Source organism: Dama dama, chromosome 11 (genome assembly GCF_033118175.1).
Source record: "Dama dama isolate Ldn47 chromosome 11, ASM3311817v1, whole genome shotgun sequence".
NCBI classification, from domain to species: Eukaryota; Metazoa; Chordata; class Mammalia; order Artiodactyla; family Cervidae; genus Dama; species Dama dama.
This window is the reverse complement of record NC_083691.1, coordinates 23175939-23202055: the sequence shown is the minus strand read 5'-3', so window position 1 is coordinate 23202055 and position 26117 is coordinate 23175939. Positions and strand designations below refer to the sequence as shown.

Genomic DNA, 26117 nt, shown 5'->3' with positions numbered 1-26117 from the left:
GTATGTAAAACACTGGGAACAGTGTTTGGCACCAAGTAATTGCTATTTAAGGCTTAAGAACTATTAATGCAGAATCCCATGCTAAGGCCTTGTCCTTATATGTGTCATAAATATTTTAAACTTTTTATTGCAATATTTTTATAGTTACAGAAAAGTTGCAAAAATAATATAGAAAGTTCCTATATACCCTTCACCTGCTTCCTCTTCCTTTTTACATAATCATAGCACATTTTTCCGGAGAAGGCAATGGCACCCCACTCCAGTACTCTTGCCTGGAAAATCCCATGGGTGGAGGAGCCTGATATGCTGCAGTCCATGGGGTCGCGAAGAGTCGGACATGACTGAGCGACTTCACTTTCACTTTTCACTTTTATGCATTGGAGAAGGAAATGGCAACCCACTCCAGTGTTCTTGCCTGGAGAATCCCAGGGATGGGGTCGCACAGAGTCTGACACGACTGAAGTGACTTACCAGCAGCAGCACATTTTTCAAAACTCTGAGATTACTGCTGGAATAATCCTGCATATAACGTGACATATGCATTCCTAAAAATCACTGCACCATGCAAAAAGTGCCATGAGAACTACAGAGCTTAAGGGGAGAGTGGGGTTAGTGGAATAAAATTAGGAATGTAATAAAAATTGTGCTATAGTTTTACAAGTATTAAATGATTAAGAAACACATAAATACTAAAATATGGCACTGACAAAGGCAGCTGTGGAAGTGGGTGTTGGGGCAATTGCAGTTTGTGTGTTATTGGGAAGAGGTTTGTGTTTTGCAAGCAAAATGGAACAGACCATACGATAATAGTAGTTAATAAACTAAACTACGTATTTATTTGGATTTAACCAGGTTTTCTTGAAGTATCATTTTTTGGTTGCAGTATCTGATCTAGGATACCACATTGCGTTTAAGACTTCATTTACTTTCATGGAATATATGGAAATAAACTGTCATTTAGTACCTGTCACTCATGATGTTCTTTGACACATATATTTATTAGACAATGAATATTGATACCAGTATTTATATTCCCGGATTGCCTCTAGAATCAGCAAGGAAGGATTGAATTATATTTAGCATATATTGGGATATTGCAATATTTAAAGTATTTTATAATGTAAGTGGCAAACCTCTGTTGATGGAAATAGAGTATCTAGAACACCTCATTCTTTTCATCATCCTTGAAAAGCTGTTTCTATAGTAACTTGGCAGTTTGTTTGCTTGTGAATATCTAAGTTTAGTTAGACTATTTGATTGAAATTTTGACTGTGAAAAATCTGCTATAATATGCATATGGGCTGTGCTTGTGCGAACCAGGAAAATGTATTTTAGACATTTCCATTTTCTTTTCAGGGTTTGAGATTACTTGTGTTATTTACTGACTTAATTCTGGCCATTCTCTACCTTTCAGTTCCACAGCAATTTATGTGATATATCACTAAGGCTGAAAATAAGAAGTGGCTGAGTGAAAAATTTTGTCACCAGTTGTTTAGATAGAATAGAATGTTAACCTAATCTTAGATTGGTATATACCTAGTCCCATATTTAGAACTGCTTCTATCCTACAGGGTTAAAAGCACTTATCCCCACCTTCTTTTAGAGCACCCTTGCAAAGCAGTCTGATAAATTGTGTGGCAAACCAATGCACGGAAGTCTCTTCCCTGTGACTTGCAGATCCAGGCCTCTTTGTGCCGCGAGTACTTTCATTTAACTTGTGTGTTTGTCCCAGCATTTCATTTGCTTGCTAACCCTCAGTCATTCCTGCTTTTTCTCAGGCCTTAGTTCCCTTGATGCTCTCTACCCTACTTGATAATGCACCAGAAATCCAGGTCCCCAGACATTTTCTCATTTTCATTGAGAAATGTTATCTGGTAAATAAGTTTTGCATCCTTTTTTCATTGATAAGTCTTTGTCACTCCCTGCAAACTAGAAAGCCTTTGGATGACCAATTTGGAATATGTTTTTGTCCTTGGAGGTTGCTAGTATCCTGTGGCAAGTTTATTTTATTTTGTTTTTTTTTATGACCAGGCTAACAAATATTTCACAATCAAGTGCTTTGAATATAGTGATGAATGTAATGACTGTCAGATGATTGAATGATAGTTAGGTGAAGAAATCTGGAAAACACAAGGGATTGGTGTAGCAAAGTAAGTAAAATGTACACAGAAGCATTCATTTTGAACCAATCTGGAAAGGAAACCTGTCTTTGAGTTTTCATACTGCAAGCAAGGTAATAAACTAGTTGCAATTCTATTGTCTTTAGGGTGATTATATGTATATCATTAGTGTATCATTGTGGGTCATACTTTTGGCGTGTGTATTTTTGACTCTGTTTTAAGCATAGGGGCCATTAGGGCCATTTGACCTTCATATTACTTTTTATTTAATCTTTTTTTAAAATTGTAAAATATTTACAAAATCTAACCTACTTGACCATGTTTCAGTATATGGTTCAGTAGTGCTAAGTACCTTCACATTGTTGTGCACCCAGCTTCCAGAATGCTTTCCATCATGGGAAACAAACCTATTAAATGGCAACTCCCCAGTTTTCTCTGAACCAAGCCTCTGACAACCACCATTTTACTTTCTCTTTTATGAATTTGACTATACAGTATTTGTTTTTTTGTGACTGGCATAATGTCCTCAAGGCATAATACACTTTTAGTAAAATTAATATCACAAATAAGATTTAGAGTGGCTGGCCACCTGTGGGCCATGTTTCTATTTATGCTGCAAAAGTATTTCTTAAATGAAGGATGAATGTGAGTTCTAGTTCAGGGTGGGACGTTATAGCACCATTATTGACTGACTCCCTGTGGAGAGCCTCTTCTTCATCCTTTGGTGATAAAGAGGGCATCCAAAGGAAGAGAACTTCTAATATCTCTCTTCTAATACTTTGTCTTCTAAATCTTGAATTTTAATAGCCAAATATGAAGACTTTTCCTATTCCTCCAACAACACAAAATTTGTGTTATAAAAGCAAAACATCAATATGCATTTTATTAGAATTTTCAGGACAGACTTGATTTACGTAAAAATAATTTACCTTTTAACTTAAATCATATAAATCAAATAAAGAATTTACCTTTAAAAGATCAGATGACATTATTACTGTTCTTCACAACTGAAAGGTAGGTAAGAGTTTACTTTTTTCCTATACTTTGAGTTTCAAATTAGTGATATTTTGATATTTTATGTTAGTTTGTGATTTTTTCAGAGATGAAATAATTTGAACTATCTTTTTCATCAAAGTTGATTCTAAGCAGTTTTTGATTCAGGGGATAAACTATTGCCTAATTTTTTTTTTCTCTTTTTTTTTTTCTTGAAAGGCAACAGAAAACAGTACCAGAGTCAATTATTGTTGGCTTACTTTCATAGTTTTAAGCATATTCTGGAGCTTTTTCTCCTATAAGAAATATATTACTATAATATTTCTTGTGAAACATATGTTGATTTTTTAGTTTTAATGTTTTTTTCAGTGAAATTTATAATTAATCATGAGTACATATGAAACTGATTTAAAAACTGAAGCAATTCTAAATTTCCTTATATTATTTCATTCTCATTGAAAGAACAGTTTAAAGAAGGTGAATGAGTCAAATAAAATTTCGTGTTATCTGAATAAAAATTTAGGGAATATTTATGTACCAAGCAAAGTCATTATATTAGATTAAATAGGTAGACAGATTTATTAGTTAGATGTGATCACTGTCCGTAGATAAATTAGAATCTAGTAGGAAAGATCAGACAGGTTGAGTATAAAAATAATTACCATAAAGTTAAAATGTGTGTCATAGGTGTATAGATAGCTGTATAGACGGGAGAGATTACTTTTTGTTACAAAGAAGGTAAATCAAGAAAGCCTTCTTGTCAGGGTGAAGTTTGACTAGGCCTTGAAGGTTGAGTGTGTTTTTTTTTCATGCAGGGAAGTTTGAATAGGAAAGAGTCATTTGAATAAATAGTTTACCCGAAGTCCTTTCACATATTGTTGAGTCACAGAGTACAGAAGATGTTCCCAACTAACGTGTTAATTGAAAATCAGTGCAGAGGTTTTCCAGTAAACGATTACAGAACTCTTTTTACTTACATTTTTATGTTGCCCAGTCCTGATCATAATGATTTCTTTTTTCTTCTCTGAAAAGTTTAAAAAGCAGTTTTTATTGGGCATTCTCTTTCCACCTTTTTTTTTTTTTTTTTGGTTGCTGTTGTTGTAAGAGGGAGACAGAGGATGAGCTAGTTGGATAATGTTACTGACTTAGTGGGCATGAATTTGAGCAAACTCTAGGAGATAGTAAAGGAAAGGGAAGCCTGGTGTGCTGCAGTCTGTGGGGTCACAAAGAGTCGAACACAGCTTAGCAACTGAACAGCAACAAATGCAATGTCATCTAAAGTATATCCTGTATGATGAAATAATTATGGAAAGATTCAGTTCAGTTGCTCAGTTGAGTCCAACTCTTTGCAACCTCATGCACTGCAGCACACCAGGCCTCCCTGTCCATTACCAACTCCCAGAGCTTGCTCAAACTCATGTCCATCGAGTCGGTGATGGCATCCAACCATCTCATCCTCTGTCGTCCCCTTCTTCTCTTGCTTTCAATCTTTCCCAGCATCAGTGTCTTTTCCAAAGAGTCAGTCCTTTGCATCTGGTGACCAAAGTATTAGACTTCAGCTTCAGCATCAGTCCTTTCAATGAATGTTCAAGATTGATTTCCTTGAGGATTGACTGTTTGATCTCTTTGCAGTCCAAGGGACTCTCAGGAGTCTTCTCCAACACCACGGTTCAAAATAGCAATTCTTCGATGCTCAGCTTTCTTTATGGAAAGACTGAAGCATTGCCATCACTTTTTTGATTATAGAGAGAAACATAAAAGTGTTTCTTTTCCCTTTAAAATTGAGAAATTGATTAGTTACCTAATCAAAATTCAATTCCCATATGTGCAGTTTATTTCTGAACTGCTATGAGCAGAGAACAACAAATTGGTTTATATTCTAGGCTTGAAGTAAGTTTGTGGCCGTCTGCAGTGACTGTCAATATAGAGGCATACAGGCAGCATGCTATAGAATGCTGGCAGTTTCTGAATCCCAGAGTAACCTCGTGGTTGGATCAGAAGGAAAGGCCCAAGAGCCTCTCCTGTCTGGGAACGCAGAGTCTTGGGTTGGAGGTGGGAGAATTGGTTTGCATGTCTCCTGGCACTGTGGGCATCTTAGATCTTGACTTAATTAGTTCTTGTCTTTCCATTAATTTAAAGCAACAAAATAGATATAGGGCAATTTTATTGATTATGAAGGGGTAAGCAAACATTTTTGAAAAATTTTTTTGAACCTTGGAAACTATGTTGATGTTTATTATATCTTTGTTCTTCTGAGAAGTGTTAAAGAAATGAAGCTGTAATGATTTACTAATTTATTTCTTTTTCTATTTGATGAACAGTTCATGATTATGAAATAAAAAAATTTGCAAGTGAATTTTATGACATATACAATTCTCATAGCATATCTGTGTGATAAGCAGAAAAGGGATTATTATCCTACTTTCAGGGGAAAATTTTGAGAGGCATTAGGGGAGAAATCAACCCTGACTACACTGGAAGGACTGATGCTGTAGCTCCAATACTTTGGCCACCTGATTTGAAGAGCCTCATTGCAAGAATCCCTGATGCTGGGAAAGATTGAAGGCAAAATAAGAAGAGAGTGGCAGAGGATGAGATAACTAGATAGCATCACTGACTCAATGGATATGAATCTGAGCAAACTCCAGGAAATAGTGAAGGACAGGGAGGGAGGCCTGGCATGCTGCAGTCCATGGGGTTGGATAGCACTTAGTGACTGAACAACAGCAACAAATGAAGAAATGTGTCCTGAAATTATTTTAAAAAATAATTGTTAAATGCATTATTACTTTAGTGTATATATATAACTATTGTCATGTGTTTTTAATGTGGCTTAATACAGTTTAAATATGATTTCCCCAGTTTTATTGTGATATAATTGACATATAGCACTGTATAATTTAAGGTATATAGCATGATGTTAAGTTTGACTTTATTTGAAATTAAAAATATCTTTGAGAGGGTACTTTTTTAATTCAAAAAACGATTGCATTCTCCTTACTAGATCCAGCATTACTTAGAGATACCAAATGATAGTCTTTTCATTGAGTGGGATTTTTCTTTCATTATTCATTTTCCTCCAAACTTTAAATACCTTGACCAATCATTTCAGAACATGGGACCTTTAAGTAGATAACATCTTCTGAATGGTGAAATTACCATTCAGGAAATAGTCCCTATAATTCTTTTTGATCACACAATGTCTTTTCTTGTCAAGATTTCATTAATATGTAAATACTTGCCTGTAACAGCTGTGAATCTTTTATCACATATATTTAATTAACATATAAATAACTCTGGGATGCACTTTTTCTAATTTCTAATATAGGCCATCTTGTCTAAATATTGTATTTATAATAAGTAAAAGTCTGTTAGGGTCACATTGAACGGGACATGTGTATTCCTATGGTTGGTTCATGTTGATTTTGATAGAAGCCAACACAATTCTGTGTAGCAGTTATCCTTAAAATAAAAAATAAATTTAAGAGTCACCCTGATAATTTGTAGACAAAAGCATATACATTATTTTAAATGTTTTGACCTCAGTATGTTCCACTGTTTAATCTTAAAAGTTTAGGTACTGTATGTAATAGCTATGGAAAAAATCCATAATCTGTATAAATGTTGGGATCACATGCATAGTATTGACACACCCTTGATATGGAGGAGTGATGGTATGATACACTGGAAGGAGCAAAGGCTTTTAGTCAGAATATGGGTGTCTGTCCTGGTTCTGAACTTCCTAGCTGTGTTACTGTTGGGAAGTCCCTTAAATTCTTTGAACTTGAGTTTTGTCAAGTGTGAAATGGGGAAATTGTAAAGGTATGGTAATGGTTCAGTAGCCTGAGATGTATTACCTAGCAGAGTTCCTGGCAAATCGTCAGTATTCAGTGTACAGCAGTGGTTGTGTTAATAGCAAATACGGCTGTAGCAGTAGCAACAGCAGTTTTTGGCACAGGTTGATGAGAAGAATGTCATAGTAGATATATTTTATTTTCAAGTGTGTTAAGTAGGTTTGCAAAGGACTGATGAATAAGCAAAATATAGAACTGTAATAGGGACTATTCCTCCTTGATGCTGCCGATGCTTTGGTTTCTCATCTGGGACAGCGCCCCTTACCTGGTTTTGGGTACCTGAGATTTTGGACTGTTAATCAAAAAGTTGAGCATTGTTTTAAACAAAGTTTTTAATTTCACTTTTTATTCATTTTTTATTGACTTTATCAACAACTGTATTGTTGATATAGGAAAATGAACAAATCATAAATGGGCAATTTGAATTGTTATAAAATGAACCCTCTCCTGTTCACCTTACCCATGAGAGCCACCCTGACTTCTAACGGGACAGCTTGATTTTGTCAATTAAACATGTGCAGTGGTTTATGAGGACTATTGTACCTAAACTCTGGAAAAAGCATAAAGAACTTTTCTTCTCAACAGAAATCAGATTTCTGATGTTCTTTGAATTAAGTGCCTCTCTTATTTTTTTCTAATGCTGACTGTATAATGACATTTTGGATGTTTATATTTAAAATGTTTGTTATAGACAGAATATAATTTTGCCCTTTTATCTGTCAGTTTCTGCTTTTTAATTGGCATGCTTAGACCTAACATTTATAGGCAGACCTCATTTTATTGCACTCTGCTTTATTGTGCTTCACAGATACTGTATCTTTTACAAATTGAAGATTTGGGCAACCCTGAATCAGGCAAGTCTGTTGGTGCCATTTTTTCCAATAGAATTTGCTCACTTTGGTATTCACAATTTAGTAATTTCTGCACTACTTCACACTCTTTCATTATTATATTTGTTATATGATCTGTGATCTTTGTTACTATTAAAAAACATTATGACTTGCTGAAGGTTCTGATGATGGTTAGCTTTTTTTTTTTTAGCTAAAAGTATTTTAAGACTTTGGTATGTACATTATTTTTTAGATAGTTCCATTGCAAAGTTGATAGACTACACCATAGTGTAAACATTTATGTTTGTTGTTCAGTCTCTCAGATCTGTCTGACTCTTTGTGACCCCATGGACTGGAGTCTGCTCGGCTCCTCTGTCTATGGGATTTCTCAGGTGAGAATACTGGAGTGGGTTGCCATTTCCTTTTCCAGGGTATCTTTCTGACCCAGGGATCGAACCCACATCTCCTGCTTGGCAGGTGGATTCTTTACCACTGAGCCACCTGGGAAGTCCCAACTTTTATGTTTATGGGAAACCAAAACATTCACGTGGCTTGTTTTTTTTTTGTGATACTACTTTGTTGCCATGATCTAGAACCAAACCCACGACATCTCCGAGGTCTACATCTTCTTGCGTCTACTGTACTAAACTTAGGAAAGTCAGGTCTGTTATTTTTTCAAGTATTTTTCTTCTTCCTCTTCCTCCCATCCCCAGTATACATCATCTTTTTTGGGACTCCACTTCCATTTAGCTTAGCCACTTGATTTATCTCACAGTTTTTTATTTTTGATTTTTATTTTCCAGTCTTTTTCTTCCCCATGTTTTATTTTGGATAGTTCCTGTTTACTAATTTTTTTAGTAAAAAAGTTAACAATTTTTTTTTTTCAGTGTCTCTTATTGATGATATTAGTGTGTTTTTCATCTTAGCTACTGAAGTTTTTATTCCTAGGAATTAGATTTGGGTCTTTTAAAATTTTCTCCCCCCTTATCCTGTTGTTGGTATTTCTTAGAAATTGATTATTCTCCTGGTTATGGGCCATAATTTCTTGCTTTTTTTGCATACCTGGTATTTTTTTTTTTTACCGGATACCAGAGATTTAGGTTTGTTCATCTTGCTGGTAGAGTTCTTACCTCAGTTGTTTTGGAGCATGCTTTGTCTTCCCGAATTCTGTTGGTTTATTCAGTCACACCTCTGCGTTTCACCAGGTACCTTACCATGTGTCCTTTGAGGTTAGTTTCTCTGTGCAGTTGATCTAAATAGGTTTCTGAATTTGTAATGGAGTAAATTCATCTGTAGGGGTTTTAAAATCTGAACTTTATAGAATGTGATCTAGCAATGCAGGTACAGGGATGTTTATTTGAAATTGTTTTCTTCTTTGTGAATAATTGGGAGTCTTTATTCCAGGGTCAGGTCCCTGATCACATTCTAAACTTCCTGTCTTTTTGTGCATGAGTGTTTATTATGTACTTAAGAATCTATATAAAGCATGACTCATTTCATTCAAATGCTCCAATGCTTTGCTTTCTTTGTCTTCCTGCCATCTCCAGTTTAGCTTTGAACCTCATCGGCAGTAGCGATGAGTTAGAATAACTTGCACAGCGACACCCACACCATCGTCTTCCCAGTCACAGCCTGTGGAGTTGACACCAGGGCCTCGCACGCTCTCCTCATTTCCGGTGTTTTCGCCTCAGTCAGGATTATTGTCGGTCTGCAGTGTAACTCGGCCTCGACTTAGAAGGTTCATGATGAAAAGGCTGTAGGTAGGCTTGCATGGCAGCATCGCAGAGCGAACGGTCTTTTTGCTTCTCTGTTGATGAGAAGCTTAGGACAGTCCAATCTCTGTGCAGCTTTATACTCCTACACGCAGGCCGAGAGGCAGCTGCAGTGTACAGTATTGCGATGTTGCTCAAGGCATGGGTATGAGAGAGGGAGTCGTATGGTCCATTTTAGGAACCAGAAATGTTTGAATAAACCTCAGGTACATTACCAAAGTCTTCAGCTACAGGGAAAGCATATTAATCTTGAGATTTAAATACCCCTGTGGCTTTGGGGGTAGGCTTGTTTTTTCATTTATTTATTCAGACTTATCCATCCATCCTTCAGTCTGTCCATCATCCATCCATCCATTAAATATTTAGTGAGGTTTAAATGCATGTCAGGTATTGAACAAAGGATATGAAAATCACTAAAGCTTTGAAGGAGCTTACAGTTTAGTAAAGGAGCAGGACATAAATAAATAGTGTAATTGACTGACAGTGGTAACAGAAGTACATGCAGGGTTTAGTAATGTGGAGGAGAGTCTGGTAAGCTGCTTGGTCTGGGAACATCAGAGAAGGTTTCAGGTTTTTTTTTTTTTTTCTTCAGTGAAAAGTACGTTGATTGACACAGTTAAAGAGAACATTATAAATAGGCATGCTATGAATCACACTACTTTTCTATCCATTTAGATGAGGTTAAAGTGCTGTATTGTTTTTACATAACATATCCACATTTTTTCTTCCTACTTCCATTACACAGCTTGGTTCTGAAATACACATTTTTCTTTCTTTGAAGAGTTTTTCAAGATTTAGAATCACACAATGTTTCCTTTCTTAAAGAAGTTTTCTAGTTACTTGATGGAATCATCTTGCTGTGATCCTTCTGTGAGTTCGGGACTGAGGGTAGAAAGTGCTCCTACTCTGAAAGACATGTATGCAGATAATTACAGGAGCAGTGAGGTCAGTGCTCAGAGTTAGGTATACACTCTTTGCTATGGAGCCTTCTTCAATTGACTTTTATATTTTCCATTCATTATTTATTTATATCTTGACTAAATCTTATATTTCTAGTTCTTAAACTTTTTTGTGGTATTTGTTTCTGAGAGCTCTGCTTTTAGAATTAAAGAGAGTATCAGTGGATATGTTTCTGCTGATCACTGAATCATTTATTTGTTCATTCAGTCAGTGATGAATGTTAAGCTCATAGAGTTTACTTTCCTGCAAATTTATGATCACAGTACTTATTGTGTATTTGAAGATTAAATGAAATAATGCCTTTATATAAATTTAGTTAAAATGATTATATGTACTTGCTGTGCATGTAACATTGCTGGGAGTTGTGGTAGATGCAAACGAGTATTTATGAGAAAGGAATATTTACTTTTAGTGGGGATACAAAATATGTATTAGGAAATTAAAGAACTTCATGGAAACATAAGACAAATGTACCATCTTATGTATATTATCATAAGTTTAAATAGGAGTAAATGCCAGGAGAATTGTTCAGTTATTAGTAGTGAGAATTGAGACCTGGAAGAAAGCAACCCAGACTGGAATGGTCATAGAAACACCTGAGAAAAGCCGGAATTTAAGCTAGAAGAGGTGGGGTTCAGATAGGTAGGACACCCTAGTGTCTGAGAGCAGAGACTCTGGAACCAGACTTGCCTGGATTCAAATCCTAGCTGCAGTGTTGTAGTTGTGTGATTTTATGAGTTAGGATGCTGTCTGTCTTTCAAGTTTGCTGACTTTGTGTGTGTGTGTGTGTGTGTGTATATATAATAATATAGAATTTTGTAGTTGTTCTTACAAACTGTAAGCATTTTCTAAGTGTCAGCTATAGGCCAGACAAGGTTGGATAACTTTATAGATAGTGTGTGAAATATCCGTTCAGTGCACATCTATAAGCAGGAATATGCAGAGATTTTGAAGGGCAGTGACAAGGAAATCAGTCTTGCTATGGCTTAGGATCTGCATGAGCATAATTTGTGCTGTTTTATTTGGTGATAGGAATAAAAAGCAGATAAAAAATTCTTTCCCTAACTTTTTGTTCAAACTCTGTTAGCACCACAGCCTGATATAGGATCGGGGTTTATAATGTATGTTGATACAATTCATGAATATTTTGGTTTATTTCATTAGTTTTGTAGTTGCTAAGTTCAGATGTCATACACTTTATCTTTGTTGTGCATTTTATTGTGTTGCTATCTGGAAGTAACGTGAAATAAAGGCCTTACACTTATTCTCTCTACCGGTTCTGGTCCGTCTAAGTAACACAGAACACAGAATGAAATCGATTGGGTTTCTCTCCTATCTCCTCCCTTTTGATAGCCGAGGGCATGTAGTTTTGGGCCTCTCCAGTGTGAGAATAGTCCTCGTCAATTCTTACTTGACTTAGACTTTGGATCTGACAGTATCATTGCCCTTTCTTTCCTAGTGACTCTCCAGGCAGCAAGGAAAGGTAGTCTTCCTTTTTCTGAGTACCTTCAATTGTCTCCTTCAAAATTAGTCATCTGTTCAAGGGGCAGGTGGGAGTGTTGGTGGTACAGAGGGGAATTTTCATATCATTGATGTCTCTATTCATCCTTCACCCCTTGTTGTATTGGCATTAAGTACCTATGTGAATATCATCCTTTCTCAGTTACTTATAATTAGCTTTTCTGGGAATTTCTTCAATGATTCTCCATTGAAGTTTGTGGCTTTCCATTAAACTTTAACGATTTAATGACTAGTTCTCCTTAGAAATAATCAAATCATCCTTTGTTCATGGTTAAATATTTTCAAGCAATTGCAATCATTTGGGAGAGAGATAATGCCCTGTGGCACTTGTTGAGTTGCTAAGTCATGTCTGACTCTGTGACCTTATGGACTGTAGCCCGCCACGCTCCTCTGTCCATGGGATTTTTCAGGCAAGAATACTGGAGTGGGTTGCCATTCCCTTCTTCAGTGGATCTTTTGGTGCAGGGTTGAACCTGTGTCTCCTGCTTGGCAGATGGATTCTTTACCACCAAGCCCCCGGGAAGCCTGTGGCATTTACTACTACCTTTTAAATCAGCTCCTCAGATTTTCTTGTCACTGTTTATTGCACTGGCCAGGTGCCCACCCAATGTGATGTCAGCGGGGTTTATTGCCATTAGGCATTTGTAAATATAATCATTCATATAATCATTAATGTGGTGTTACTATTTATCATATAGTAGATCTTGAAATGGCAACCAGTCACATATATCCTGTATTTCACTACCCATGAAAAACCTTCTTGGTGGTGTTCATAATCTTGCTGCTTTTTATGGCGGCTGAGTGCTTAATATATATGAGGTACTGTTCAAAAGGCCTTCTGTGTTCTAATTTGATCCTTCGCAAATTCAGATTCTTATTATACCTATTTGACTAATGAGGAAATTGAAGCACATGCAGATTGAGTAACTTGATCAAGATGACATGGCTCTGCAGGGTGGTATCACAGGTCTAACAGACTAGACGTCTAAGAGCATGCTCTACCTTTTGGATTAGAATTCAAGAAAACATGGCTCTAGTCTCATTTTTGTTTTGAGCATTAATGAATGCTACAATATTTACTAAAAAGATGAGGCATCTGGGTCCCAGGGATTTAGTGGTGAAGGAGAGTTCAAGTCCTAGTGTGGTGGGTTTTTTTTTCTTTTTCATGTTTATCTTTGACACATTGCTCTCACCTGAGAATGCTGTTAAATTTCAGGATACCTTATTAGCCTAGTCTCTGCTTCATAAGCCACTTACTAATGAAATTGAATCCCATTGATCTAGAGGAGAACTCTGATGCCTTTAAATTGTTTTTTCTCCCAACTTGGTGTTCTGAGTGACAACTAGTTTTTTAATTGGTTTCCCATTGATTTTCTGATCAAGTTTGACTTGTTCAGTGATGGTAATCACATGTACTTATCCATGTAGGGCCCAATTATTATTTTTATCCTTTCTTTTCTAGAACATTTTCTTCTATGCTAAATAAGGGGAATAAATATAACTTCACATCTTTAAATCAGTGCCTGAAAGGTGGCAATTAATTGCAATACTCTTGTCTGTTTAGCTTTTTGTTTCCAAAGCATAGCATGTGAATAAAAGAACTTTTTGAGAGTTTATTCATGATAAAATTTCTTTGAAATAAAACATTTATATTTAGTGTGAGAAATAATTGGTGAGAAAACAGTTGAACATAATAAAACTTGTTAGTCATTCCTTTCCTGCTGACAGATAAATGTTACCTTCAGATGAAACCAGCAAAGTTTATTGTTTGGAATAAAACAATGAGCAGTGCTCTAATATAAAGAATCCTGAAATTAAGCAGAAGCAGCCATTATTTTGTAAAGAGGTAATTTAAGTGTCAACAAAGGTCCGTCTAGTCAGTCAATCAGTCAGTCAGTTCAGTCGCTCAGTCGTGTCCTATTCTTTGCGACCCCATGAATCGCAGCATGCCAGGCCTCCCTGTCCATCACCAACTCCTGGAGTTTACTCAAACTCATGTCCATCGAGTCGGTGATGCCATCCATCCTCTGTTGTCCCCTTCTCCTCCTGCCCCGAATCCCTCCAAGCATCAGGGTTTTTTCCAATGAGTCAGTTCTTCGCATGAGGTGGCCAAAGTATTGGAGTTTCAGCTTCAGCATCAGTCCTTCCAGTGAACACCCAGGACTTACCTCCTTCAGGATGGACTGGTTGGACCTCCTTGCAGTCCGTCTAGTCAAGGCTATGGTTATTCCAGTAGTCATATATGGATGTGAGAGTTGGACTATAAAGAAAGCTGTGCACCGAAGAATTGATGCTTTTGAACTGCGGTGTTGGAGAAGACTCTTGAGAGTCTCCTGAACTGCAAGGAGATCCAACCAGTCCATCCTAAAGGAGATCAGTCCTGGGTGTTCATTGGAAGGATTGATGTTGAAGCTGAAACTCCAATCTTTTGGACACCTGATGCGAAGAGCTGACTCATTTGAAAAGACCCTGATACTGGGAAAGATTGAGGGCAGGAGGAGAAGGGGATGACAGAGGATGAGACGGTTGGATGGCATCACCGACTCAATGAGTTTGGTAAACTCATTGAGTTTACCATGTTATGTTTACGACATGAGTTTGGGTAAACTCCGGGAGTTGGTGATGGACAGGGAGGCCTGGCGTGCTGCAGTCCATGGGGTCGCAAAGAGTCGGACATGACTGAGCGACTGAACTGAACTGAATTTAAGTTTACCATGTACTTCATTTTTTTTTTTAAAGTGGGGATGATGCATTTAAATTTATAGTCTTCCCTAGCAAAGTGGAAATAGAAGAAAAAGATGAAATAAAGTGTATGTAAATGTTGCTTTGTGTTTATAGAACTGAGATTCAAATCAGTTTTGCACCTAACCAAACTTTGTACAGCTTTCTGAAAGGAACAGCTGTGTTTTCTAGGTTTTTTTTTTTTTTTAAAAACCATGTTTTTTATCTAACACACTTAGTGATCAGTTTACAGGGCTAATATTTTTGTTGTAAACAGAATTAATAAAAAGTTTTCCTCTAAATTTTATTAAGCATTCTGTTACTTTGTGAAAGAATAAGTAGCTAAAAGTTGGGCATTTTCAAGATGCAAATGATAGAACTAATCAATCATTTTGAATTGTAAAGAATGGTCAGGTTTAGGGAAATACGTATTCTGAAATCTTTTTACCCCCATCAGTATAACATGACATGTTAAGTTCTCTAGATTGTAGATGTATACAATCACCAGTATAGATTTTGCGCTTTCATTAGGATGATAGTCTGTATCAAGAAAGTATTCTTATTCTCATTCTCAGATCACAGATTCCATGTAAATATACCTCCTCAGTGTATCTGTAATCTTTTTTATTGCTCTATTCCAATTTTGAATTTTTGTGATGCTTATGAGATCACTCTAAAAAAAAGTCTTTGTGGTGTCCGTTAATTCATTTGACGTATTATTTTACAGTCTGCTAAATGTCAGGCACCATTTTAGGCTTGAGGATGTGGCAATAGACAAAACAAGGAAAAATGCTGCCTTTAAGGAATTTATATTCTGCCTGGGGAAAAAATCCTATGTCTTCCTTAAATGTTATCACTTGATTTATGATAAAGAACTTAACGGTGTTTTTATAGCAAGCATCTTAAACTCCTAAAATTTGTCCAAAAATAATTTGCTTTGTATAAGCATCCTGGAAGGAAAAGCACAGAAACGTTTCTGTTTTTGTGTAACTGTTGATGATCAAACCTAAGATGAAGCCATATTTGGTGGGAGTTAGTTTCCTGATCCTGCTGGTGATGAGATTGGCTTTGTATCTCAGTTTACATGTGTCCTTTAAATATGCATATAAAAGGTCCTTATTGGGGGTGTCTGAATTAAAATATGAGAAGGTTTGTGTTGTCCTCTGCTTGTGCACAGTCTGACTGGTACCTCTGTCTAGCCTGGTGGCCGTCTACTAGCCAGGAGGGTAAGCTTTGGATTCTGCCAAGTTGTGTTTAAATCTGTGGCTCTGTCGTTTATTGACTTCATGAGGAGAGGCAAGTAAACCTGGCCCTCAGGTTTTTCATTATAGTTTAAGGAGGATAATACCACTGCACTAGGTGGGACCAAGTTAGGTATTGCATATTACAAGCAGTTTATCGTGTCTGGTCCATAGTGAGAAATCAGTAAATATTAAAGGTTATGCTATTGCTGACTATTCCTAATATATTATTGTTAGTATTCTTACCATTATATCAGTGGTAATCATATTTAAAAACATGTAGAAACATTTAGTTGTGCTGTGCCCTGAAAATGGAGCAAACATGCTTCATCAACCTAAGTCTCTTTAGGCCTGCTTTTTGGAGTGAGTCTCAGAGCAGAACTTGTCTTTAATGTGTGTTTTGATAAAAATAGGCATGTTTTCTTACCCATTTCAGTTTATTGAAGGTTGACAAAGTCTTACAATTTTCTAGTCTTTTTACCAAATTTTTCTAGTCTTTTCACCAAACATTTACCAAATAAATGTTACTTTGTTCAGAGCCCTACACCATTACTGATCATTTTAGTAGCAATCCTTATATGTAATATGTACTTTATAGAGAAAATGCAAATCTCAACTTATGATAAATTTTTCTCAGTCTTTTGGAAAACATTTTATGTAGCTTATGGAACCATGTCTGCTTTAATTAAAAAAGGCAGTAATAGTTTGCTGGATTAATTTTTTCCTTGTTCATCAATTCATTGATACAATTTATTCTTAAGTTGGAAGAGTGAGCATTATTATCATCATTGTATCCAAATGTTATCTTTTCTACCTATTCAGTGATCTGTGATAAAGTATTAGTTACTGATGTGGAAGGAAATAAAATAGTTTTTTACTTGGTGACAAATGAAATACTGTGATTGTGGTATCTATTGTAATTAATCATCTATACGACTCTGAAATTTAAAACCATGAAGTCACATGCCTTCAGAAATGTATCTTTGGTTTGCTAAGACATTGCATGCTAGCTAAAAGGTGGGTAAAATGCTCTTTTAAAAACAATATAATAAATTTCTTATGTATATCTAACAGGGAACTTTGACTTCAGAGAATTTGCAATAATAATAATAACTTCAACAGTCGTGTCTGACTCTTTGTGACCCATGGAGTGTACAGCTTATGGAATCCTCAGGCCAGAATACTAGAGTGGGTAGCCGAACCCTTCTCCAGGGGATCTTCTCAACCCAGCGATCTAACCTGGGTCTCCTGTACTGCAGGCAGACTCTTCACCATTTGAGTCACCAGGGAAGCCCATAGATGATGCTATAGATAGATAAATCAACCCTGCTGATTTCCAGGTCTTCACAGCTTCTCTGTTTCTTGTAACCCCCCAAGCAGACTCCTGCTCGTATCTACATAAAGAATAATCCTCCTACCTTTTCCCCAAATGCTTAAATGAAGTATTTTTTGTGTAAGACCTGTCCCATAGCTTTGGAAGATAAGAAACCGCAAAACGTTATACTCTACAAAAGTGCAGTCCTTTCTCTGAGGCTATGATAAATTTTAGGAAAGTACTACCATTGATACTCAAATATGAGATAAGATGTTTTATTGCACTATAAAAGCAAGGTGATTGAAGTTGGTTTTTAGAATTTTTGTCTTCATTTTTAGTTCAGGATGTTTGTGTTGTTTTCATAGATTTATGGAATATTAGAGCTAACAGGTACTTCAGTGGTGATGTTTGAAGTGCTTCACTTTAGAAAGTCATGTGCCAAGTACTGTACAGTTGGTTAAAAGACAGGTAGGTTTATGCTTTCCTTGTCTCTTCCTTCATAGCACTTTGCCCTGCTGTCTTACTTCACTATCGTTACTTCATTTTTCCTGTTTAATTTGTTTTTAACACCATGCAGTCAGGACTTGTCTTTGCCTCTTACATTTTCCTTCTGTCATTTATTGATGATATTTTAACCTGCAGAATTATTTCTTCACTCTGATTATTAGCTAGGTCCTCTTAGCCTGGTCCCTGGTGTCTCAGCTGGTAAAGAATCTGCCTGCAATGCGGGAGACCTGGGTTCAATCCCCGGGTTGGGAAGATCCTCTGGAGAAGGGAAAGGCTACTCACTCAGTATTCTGGCCTGGAGAATTTCATGGACTGTATAGTCCACGGGGTTGCAAAGAGTCAGACATGACTGAGCGACTTTCACTTCAGTTCTGGCTGTTAGGCTATCCAGTATAGGCGCTACCAGCCACATGTAGCTATTTAAATTTTAAATAAAATTAAATAGTATTAAAAGTTTCTTGGTATCAGTGTCACATTTCAAGTGATTGATATATGTAACTTAGCAGTTACTGTATTGGATAACCCAGTTAGAGAACAGTTCTGTGATCTCAGGAAGTCAGATTGTACAGTGTTTGAGAGCAGGGGACCATTTATGTTAGCATTAAAAACATAAAATATGGAGTTTTGATAAATATTTTAGAATGTTTGAGTGAACTCACAGCCATACCACCTTTAGTTTCTTGTTAACTTTTTTGTTTTAAATTTTCCTTTTCTTTTTGAACCATTTTATGATCAAAGAGAAATCAGCAGTTTTGTATTTTTTATTTGCCTATTGTATATGATATGTATCATGTACTACTTAAGATACCATAAAAAGAAATCTTGGAGGTTTAAGGTTATAGGATTACTTTTGTATTATGTTCCTTGTGTTTCCAGTCATTGAGGTAATGTGTATTTTAAATGTATGTGCTTTTTTTTTTTGATATTTTAAGTTATGACGGTGATTCCTTGATGATCGTTCCTTGGCATGAACATAAGCACCGAGATGAAGACTGGTGTGAGAAGCTGGAGTGCCGGTAAGAATGAGCCAGTGGGAGAGCTCTCATGTCTTTGTAGGATGGATGAGTAGAAGGCCCAGTGCAGGTGGTGTGTGGTGGGTGGTGGTTTATTTGATGGTGGTCCCTGCTTGAGAGTTTGAGGGACGTTTTTTAACAGCTTGACTTTACTCAAGGTATGTTGAAAAATTTGGTGGAAAAATATTGAATGGCTACCAAGCAGTTATTCTACAAGTGGTCCTTATGTAGCTACTCTTTTCATTCTGAGACATTCCTTTTCAGTCTTTGACATGTACAGGTGTGTTTTTCATAGCTGTTATTGTGGTATGTGTGCAATTTTGTTCTTGATTCAGTTTTAATTTTCACTTTTATAAGACTTTACCATGGAAAGCCTCAGAACATTGAGGCATCAAGGTCTACAGAAGCTTGTGGGCGATGAGGTGTGGGGCTGAAAGCCTGTGCAAGGGGCATTTGAATCCCTTTATTGCCTTACTCCTCAAAGTCAGGTAAATGCTCATTGCTCATTTTTACATTTGATATGAGTCATCTTATATTTTTACATTTTTTTTAAAACTATGTGTATGAACTCTCTGATAAATGATAAATAAAAGCCCTAAGCAGTATTGTGATCATTGCAAGTGAAATTTGGGACTTTCTTCATGTTGGCATTAATGTTGGCAGTCCCCCTTCATTCTGTATCTTTCTCTGTTGATATCTGAGTGCATAGCATATCTAACTACTAGTTAACCTTTTTCACTCTGATGAGTTTGATTATAATAGCAATTGAATGCCCTGTGTTTTTGCTGTTATGTGCTTTTAAAATTTTTTATTAAAGTTCTGTGTAGTTGCAAATAGATTAAAAGTTTAAGATTTTCTGCAAATCTTGTTAAAAAAGCAAAAGTCATACTCCTTTGTTCCCCTTTTTTGTATCCTGCTCTCCTGAAGCAACTACTTTGAATTCTTTTAAAGGATTGTTCTGTTATTTACTCCAGTCTCTGAATAACAGAATTGTATAGCTACTTTTTGATGTTTTTAGTCCTGGCTGTTATCTGTGGAATTGCTTCAGTGGAACATAGTGGTTTCATTTCTTTTGCTCCATATGCTCCCTTCCTTTTCGAGCATTTACGTGACCCCCACTCCCCTTTAATCTTTTACCGTCATTTCAGTGTCATTTCAGGAAAGTATGGAGCTTAATGCATGGTATATTTAACTGGAAATCCACAATTAGCATAGGTAAGGAGAGATTGAAGACAGAGATAAGTTGAAAAAGGTGGGAGGTTGATGCCAGTGGATACAGTGGGAGGGAAGGTGTGTGGTCCTCACTTTAAGATGATGCTTTTTGAGGAGAGCCCTGTTCCAGTCACCTGATGCTTCCCAGTTCTCCTTAGCGTATGCCTTTTTATGATTCTGAGAAGGAGATAAGAAGGATAAGGGCATTTCTTCTCAGACAATAGTAAGCTAAACTTGCTGTTCTGGGTCTCTTAAAAACTGTAAAAATGAAAAGCTAGGAAAAGGCTGACAGAAGAGAAGATGCTTTTGAAGATGATACAAATTTGCAAGACATTTCTTTTTTAATTCATCCATTTTATTGCCTCTCCCCTACCCCCTAACCATTTCTCCCACCTTGCACCCTCCACCTCTGGCGATTACCAGTCTGTTCTCTGTATCTGCAAGTGAGATTACAGGATACCTTGTGGCTTTTTCATTTACAGTTGCCCCTTGAACAACAAAGGGGTTAGTGGGGCCTGACACTCTGTGAAGTCAAAAGTTTGCCTATGATTTATAATCCATCTTCCCTCCATACCTGAGGTTCCCCACCTATGGATTCAGCCACCCATGGGTGGTGTCGTACTATAGTATTTACTGTTGGAAAAAAAAAAAACTGTACATAAATGGACCCACACAGTTCAGACTCATGTCGCTCAAGGATCTGCTATAATTCTGTCCTCTGCTTGATTCAAGAATACTGAAGGAAGAAAAACATGTTTCTGTATTCATGAAGTGTATCATCTAGCAGGAAAGATGCTGCTGCAATAAATTACTAATGTGATGAGTGTTATGAAAGTGAAGTACAAGGGCCACCAGGAGACCTAAACTTGGTGGAGGTCAAGGAGGGTTTTCCACAGGAAGTGCTGTGAAATCTGAGATTTGGAGATTTCGAATCTGAATTCGAAAGATTTAGCTCAGTGGACGGTGAGTTTGGCTTATGAGGGAAGGGAGTGTTTTAAGAGAGGGAAGAACATTTGGGAGGCTCAAGGCGAGGGCCCCTTTAAGGACTGAAAATAAGACCTGTATTGTTGAAGTGTACAGGACAAAAGTGACACTGGCACCAAGATGAGGCTAGAATATTCTAAGGCAGATGACAGGCTATACAAATAGTCATGAGGATGATAGAATCATGTTTCTGTTTTAAAAAAGATGACTATTTCCTCGAGATAGCGTGAATTCAGTTTTGCTCTTGTTGCATTTGAAATGCCTAAGAGCAAATAGAAGGAGAATTTTGGTGCTTTCAAGTGAAGTCTGGGTTAGGGATGAAAGCATGGTGGTGAATTTATACTGCAGAGTCTACCAGGAGACCTAGAGAGAGTATAGTGAGATGACAGGAGAGCTGGAGAATTTGGAAGAGGTAGTATTTAACAGTCGGCTCTGGGAGGAGAGTCTAGCGGAGATGACTGTGAGAAGGAGCAGCCGGAAGGATGGGACGTGTGTGGCTTGACAGTACGGCATAACGGTGTGGCGTGCTGGAACGGAAGACAAGCATGTTTCCAGAAGGAGGAAAGGTTCAAATTCACCGTGCTGAGAGGGCAGTAAGTTAAGGACTGAAAAAAAAAAATATGTCAAAGGAACTCTTACGTTGCTTGTGGGTATTTTTCCCCTGAAATGGGAAGATTTCAGGAGATTGGGCGTGACTTTTATGTGTCAGAGATGAGGAGAAATCACAGGTCAGATGTTAATGACAGTTGTGAAACTAGTTAAATGACTACCCAGTTGTAACTACACTAGGTAGTCTAAGGCATGTGGATAAAACACCCAAATATTTATGAGCTTTGCGTATGGTCAGATATTAAAACAGCTAATAATTCCAATGAAAAGAATACCTAAGTAAATAAAAGTTAAACACCTGCTCTGTGCCAGACAATATTCTCTGCATGTTTTATTTATATTATTTTGAAAAGTCTTGCATGGTGTTGTTCCCCATTTTTGATATGAATAAAATGAATCTTAGACTAGTTTTAACTAATTTTTGCAAGATTTCACAGCTTTCAGTGATAGAATTGCATTTCGGTGCTGACTCCAAAGCACATCCCCTTATGTTAGTAATAATTATACCACTTGTTATTTACTGGCTTACTTCAGGGACTTCCCTGGTGGCTCAGTGGTAAAGAATCTGCCTGCTTCGCGGGAGGCCTGGGTTTGATCCCTGGGTCAGAAAGATCCCCTGGAGAAGGGAATGGCAACTCACTCCAGACTTACTTTAGATGAATGAATGTCCCTAATGGAACATGGTCTTTCCCCCTATTTATATCTGAAATATCTTAGTTTAAGTTGTTATTTTTTTCTTTTTTCGTTCTTAACCATTGAAGAGAATTGGCCAGCAGCATCCTCGTAAAAACGCCTCATAATCTGTGATCCCTGTGATGTTTTCTTGTGTACCTTCCTTTAATGTTGTTTCTTTTCCCCTCCTGTTGGCAGATAATATAGAGCAGTTCCTAACTTTGCAAATATCAGTGCATTACCATGTTGCTGATACCTACTAAAGTTATATTAGCAACATAAATAAGGCATATTTGCCTCTTGTTTTTATGAAGTTGGGAAAGAAGGCTTTTTAATTTACATTTGGCTCAGAATCACCTCGGGGTGTCTTTGCTAAACCAGGCCTGGCTGGCCACCACAGCCATTGCGGTTTAGTTGGCTGTGGCAGGTATGCCGCCATGTGCATTTTAAAGCTACCCAGGGTGAGTCTGATTTTATTTAATACTTGTTTGATTGATTTGGGGCATATATATATTTTTTAATTTACTGTCTACTCTGATTTTTTTTTTTTTTAATTGGGAGAACTAATAGGAAACTAAGGCATCCTGCATATTTCCCATTTATCTTGTGTGCCTGTGCATATAGGAAAACGCGCACAAACACACCCTCCCACAAGTGTGTCCGTCCATCCAGCCATCCTGCCAGTCTCGGTCACTGCTCTCTTCCTGTCTCTGTCCCCCTCTGTTTCTCCCTCATACACTCACCTCCCCCAGCATCTCATCCAGTTGTTTGTCCTTCCTGTGCCCTGCAGAACGGTGGTTGAGCCCAGTCTTCCGGATGAAAGTGAGTTTCTGTACGCCGCACAGCCCGCGCTGCAGAGGTACCGGAGCGCCCGGCTGGCGGTGGCGGAGGTGATGGACTGGTACCGGAACAGAGCGGAGGAGATAGAACATTACGCCCGGCAGGTGAGGCCACAGTGCTGCGTCGGATGCTCTGCATTCAGCGAGTGTCTGGCTGCAAACTGCAGAGCCGGGGATCGTGTGCGCAGTTTGCAGGGGGTGAACTCGATATCTGTGTTCCTTTATTCTTTGCCTCAGAAACGTTTGTGGGTTTTTTTTTTTTTTTTTTTGATTCCTAAAGAGCAAATACATACAAGAAAAGTTGTTCAAAAATCTTTCTTTATAAAGTATAAGCTGCAAAGTATGTACATACTGTTACAGATTTTCCATGTACGCTTAATAGGCTTCATAGCATTTTAATTTAAAAGATTTTTTATCAACATTGAAATGCTTGATTAGTCCCTGTCATGTTGCAGAAATGTAGTTGATGATTACTTTGCTTTTCAGGAACCCTGTTTTAACCTTCATTTCTAATGCTTCTCTGAAATCCAAGACATAATTTCTCTGTTTCCCATGAAGCTGTGATGTGTCCCAGCTTCATCAGAGAGGGGTGTGGAAGAGAGAGATGAGGGTTGTACCAAAGCTTGTGAGTGTGTGAAGGTCGTTCAGTCGTGTCTGACTCATCGCAACCCCGTGGATTGTGGCCTGCCAAGCTCCTCTGTCCATGGAATTCTCCAGGCCAGAATACTGGAGTGGGTAGCCGTTCCCTTCTCCAGGGGAATCTTCCCAACCCAGGGATCGAACCCAGGTCTCCCTCATTGCAGGCGGATTCTTTAACTACTGAGCCACTAGGGAAGTACCGAAGCTTAGGAGATCTAAAAGAGAATCTCTTCCACTAATAGACCTGGTGACTCTGGATCTGCTTGCTGCCTACCTTTCCAGTACCTTGGTTTTTTCAGGGGCTTAGATCTTACCAGAGTTAGTGACAACAAAGAAGATCATCCAGGAGAGACCATTAAAAATTCCACTAATTGAATTTTCTGCAAATGGAAGCGAAAGTTGTCTTCATCCTGGTGGATAGAAGTTGGCAGTTCGGAGCAAGGAATGGCAGGATGCCCCTTGAAATCTCATCCAGGGTCTGGCCAGTGGGTGTCTTTTTCATTCTACTTGTAGTCTTTTCTTTGGACTTCCTGTCCTAACATCAGGTTTTCGTTTGAAGGACCATTCCAGAAGGTCTGAAGAGCAGTTGCACTGTAGGAAGGAAGAAACCCCTTCGTTTAAACTTCTAGTCAGTGTATCTGGCATGGCCCTGTGTCTCCATTTGATAGCCTTCTTTAATTTCTGCTTAGTCTAATTCCTGTTTTTAGTATTCATAGAATTGAAGATGAATTATTTTCTGGAGCTGATGGGATTATTATAGATCCAGCTTTTTCGAGGGTGGCCAAGAATATATATGATTGACTTTTTCAGGTTTTTGAAAATTACTGAGGACATTTGAAAATGTTTAGAATTCTAAGATACCAGAATGAAAAATTCTCTGGAGGGGTTCTGGTCTGATTTTCTATGTTATAGGTAGACAAACAGATTCACAGAGAAGAGAGTGAATAGCTTGCTCAGGCACACACAGTAGCAGAACCAGATGGAATCCAGGTCTCTGCACAATCTTTCTTATGAAGTCCATATAAAAATGGACAGTTGCACAGATCTTAATGGCTGAAAGCAAGATAAATTAATCTAAAAAAGTGGTTCTAAATTCTTAGATCCATAGTATTTTTTTCTGTAGCAACTATTTTGTAATACTTCCTTATTATCCTGATGTGAGAATCATGGACATAATCATTTACATAAACAGTTTCCAAAACAGTAACACAGTGACTTAACTGTGATACATAAAATCTATAAATGCTTCATCATGAGTACACTAAAAAAGTGACTAAAGTCCGTGAGAAATCACTTTGAACAAGACAGCTGACATTTGCCAATAGATTGAGGGGTATTGCTGAATTAAACATCATGAATGGAATGTGATCAACTCATGGTAAATTTTTTTTTTTTTTTCAGGATATTTGAGAAGGTAGGCAGGGATTAGGGTGATGTGGTCGTGTAGGACTGCCCTACACACTGTGGGACGTCTGGCATCTTGGCTTCCCCCCATTTAATGGTACAAGTTCTACTAATACTTAGGAAAGGCAGAACTGCCTCCTCTAAGTTTCAGAACACCCTCTGGTGGACAGTACTGCTCCTGTTAAAAACTGTAGCCTTAGACCAATATCTTGCATCTGTAAATGACCAATTCATAGGGGTCACGTTAAGCAAAGGCCTTATTACTTTGCTGATTCAGGAGAAACTTAACCTGGTAATAATTGTTGAAAGTTATCAAGTGAGTCGAAGAGGTGCAGTTTTTGTAGTTTGTATAGGCAAATCTAGGTTGTATACCATGTAGATAGATTCCTTTTAAGAACAAAGTCATCATTTGATTTACAGGAATTTATAAATACCTATAGTTGACTATTGTCTCTGGCTTATGAGAAAAGGGATCTTGTTTGAACCAGTTTTGTTGGAGCACTTTGTGGTTTTTAGCTGAACTTCTAGATGTAACACTTGTTATTTTTTGCCTTTTTGAAAGTGGCCAGTGTTTTGAGCATGAGGTGATATCTCACTGTGGTTTTGATTTGCTTTTGCCTAATTTTAATGATTTTCAACATCTTTTCACATGCCTTTTGACTGTATGTCTTCTTTGGAGAATGTCTGTTCAGCTCCTATGCCTGTTTTTTAATCGTTTTTGTTTTTTGTGTTGATTTGTGTGAGTTCTTTATATAGTTTGGATATTAACCCTTTATCAGATAAATGATTTGCAAATATCTTCTCCCATTTGGTAGGTTGTCTTTTCATTTTGCTGATGGTTCCCTTTGCTTGCAGAGCTCTTTAGTTTTGACATAGTTCCACTAATTTGTTTTTTCTCTTGTTTCCCTTGC

General features: G+C 37.4%; 1 protein-coding gene across 1 annotated transcript in view; it reads left to right on the top strand.

Moving 5' to 3' along the window:
• The window catches only part of NBAS (NBAS subunit of NRZ tethering complex), a 308496-nt gene that overhangs the window by 93523 nt on the left and 188856 nt on the right, over nucleotides 1-26117 (top strand). Inside the window, exons 22-23 of the mRNA XM_061154831.1 lie at nucleotides 18767-18850; nucleotides 23115-23268. Of these exons, the coding sequence (XP_061010814.1) occupies nucleotides 18767-18850; nucleotides 23115-23268 (238 nt within the window). The remainder of the gene's footprint in view (nucleotides 1-18766; nucleotides 18851-23114; nucleotides 23269-26117) is intronic.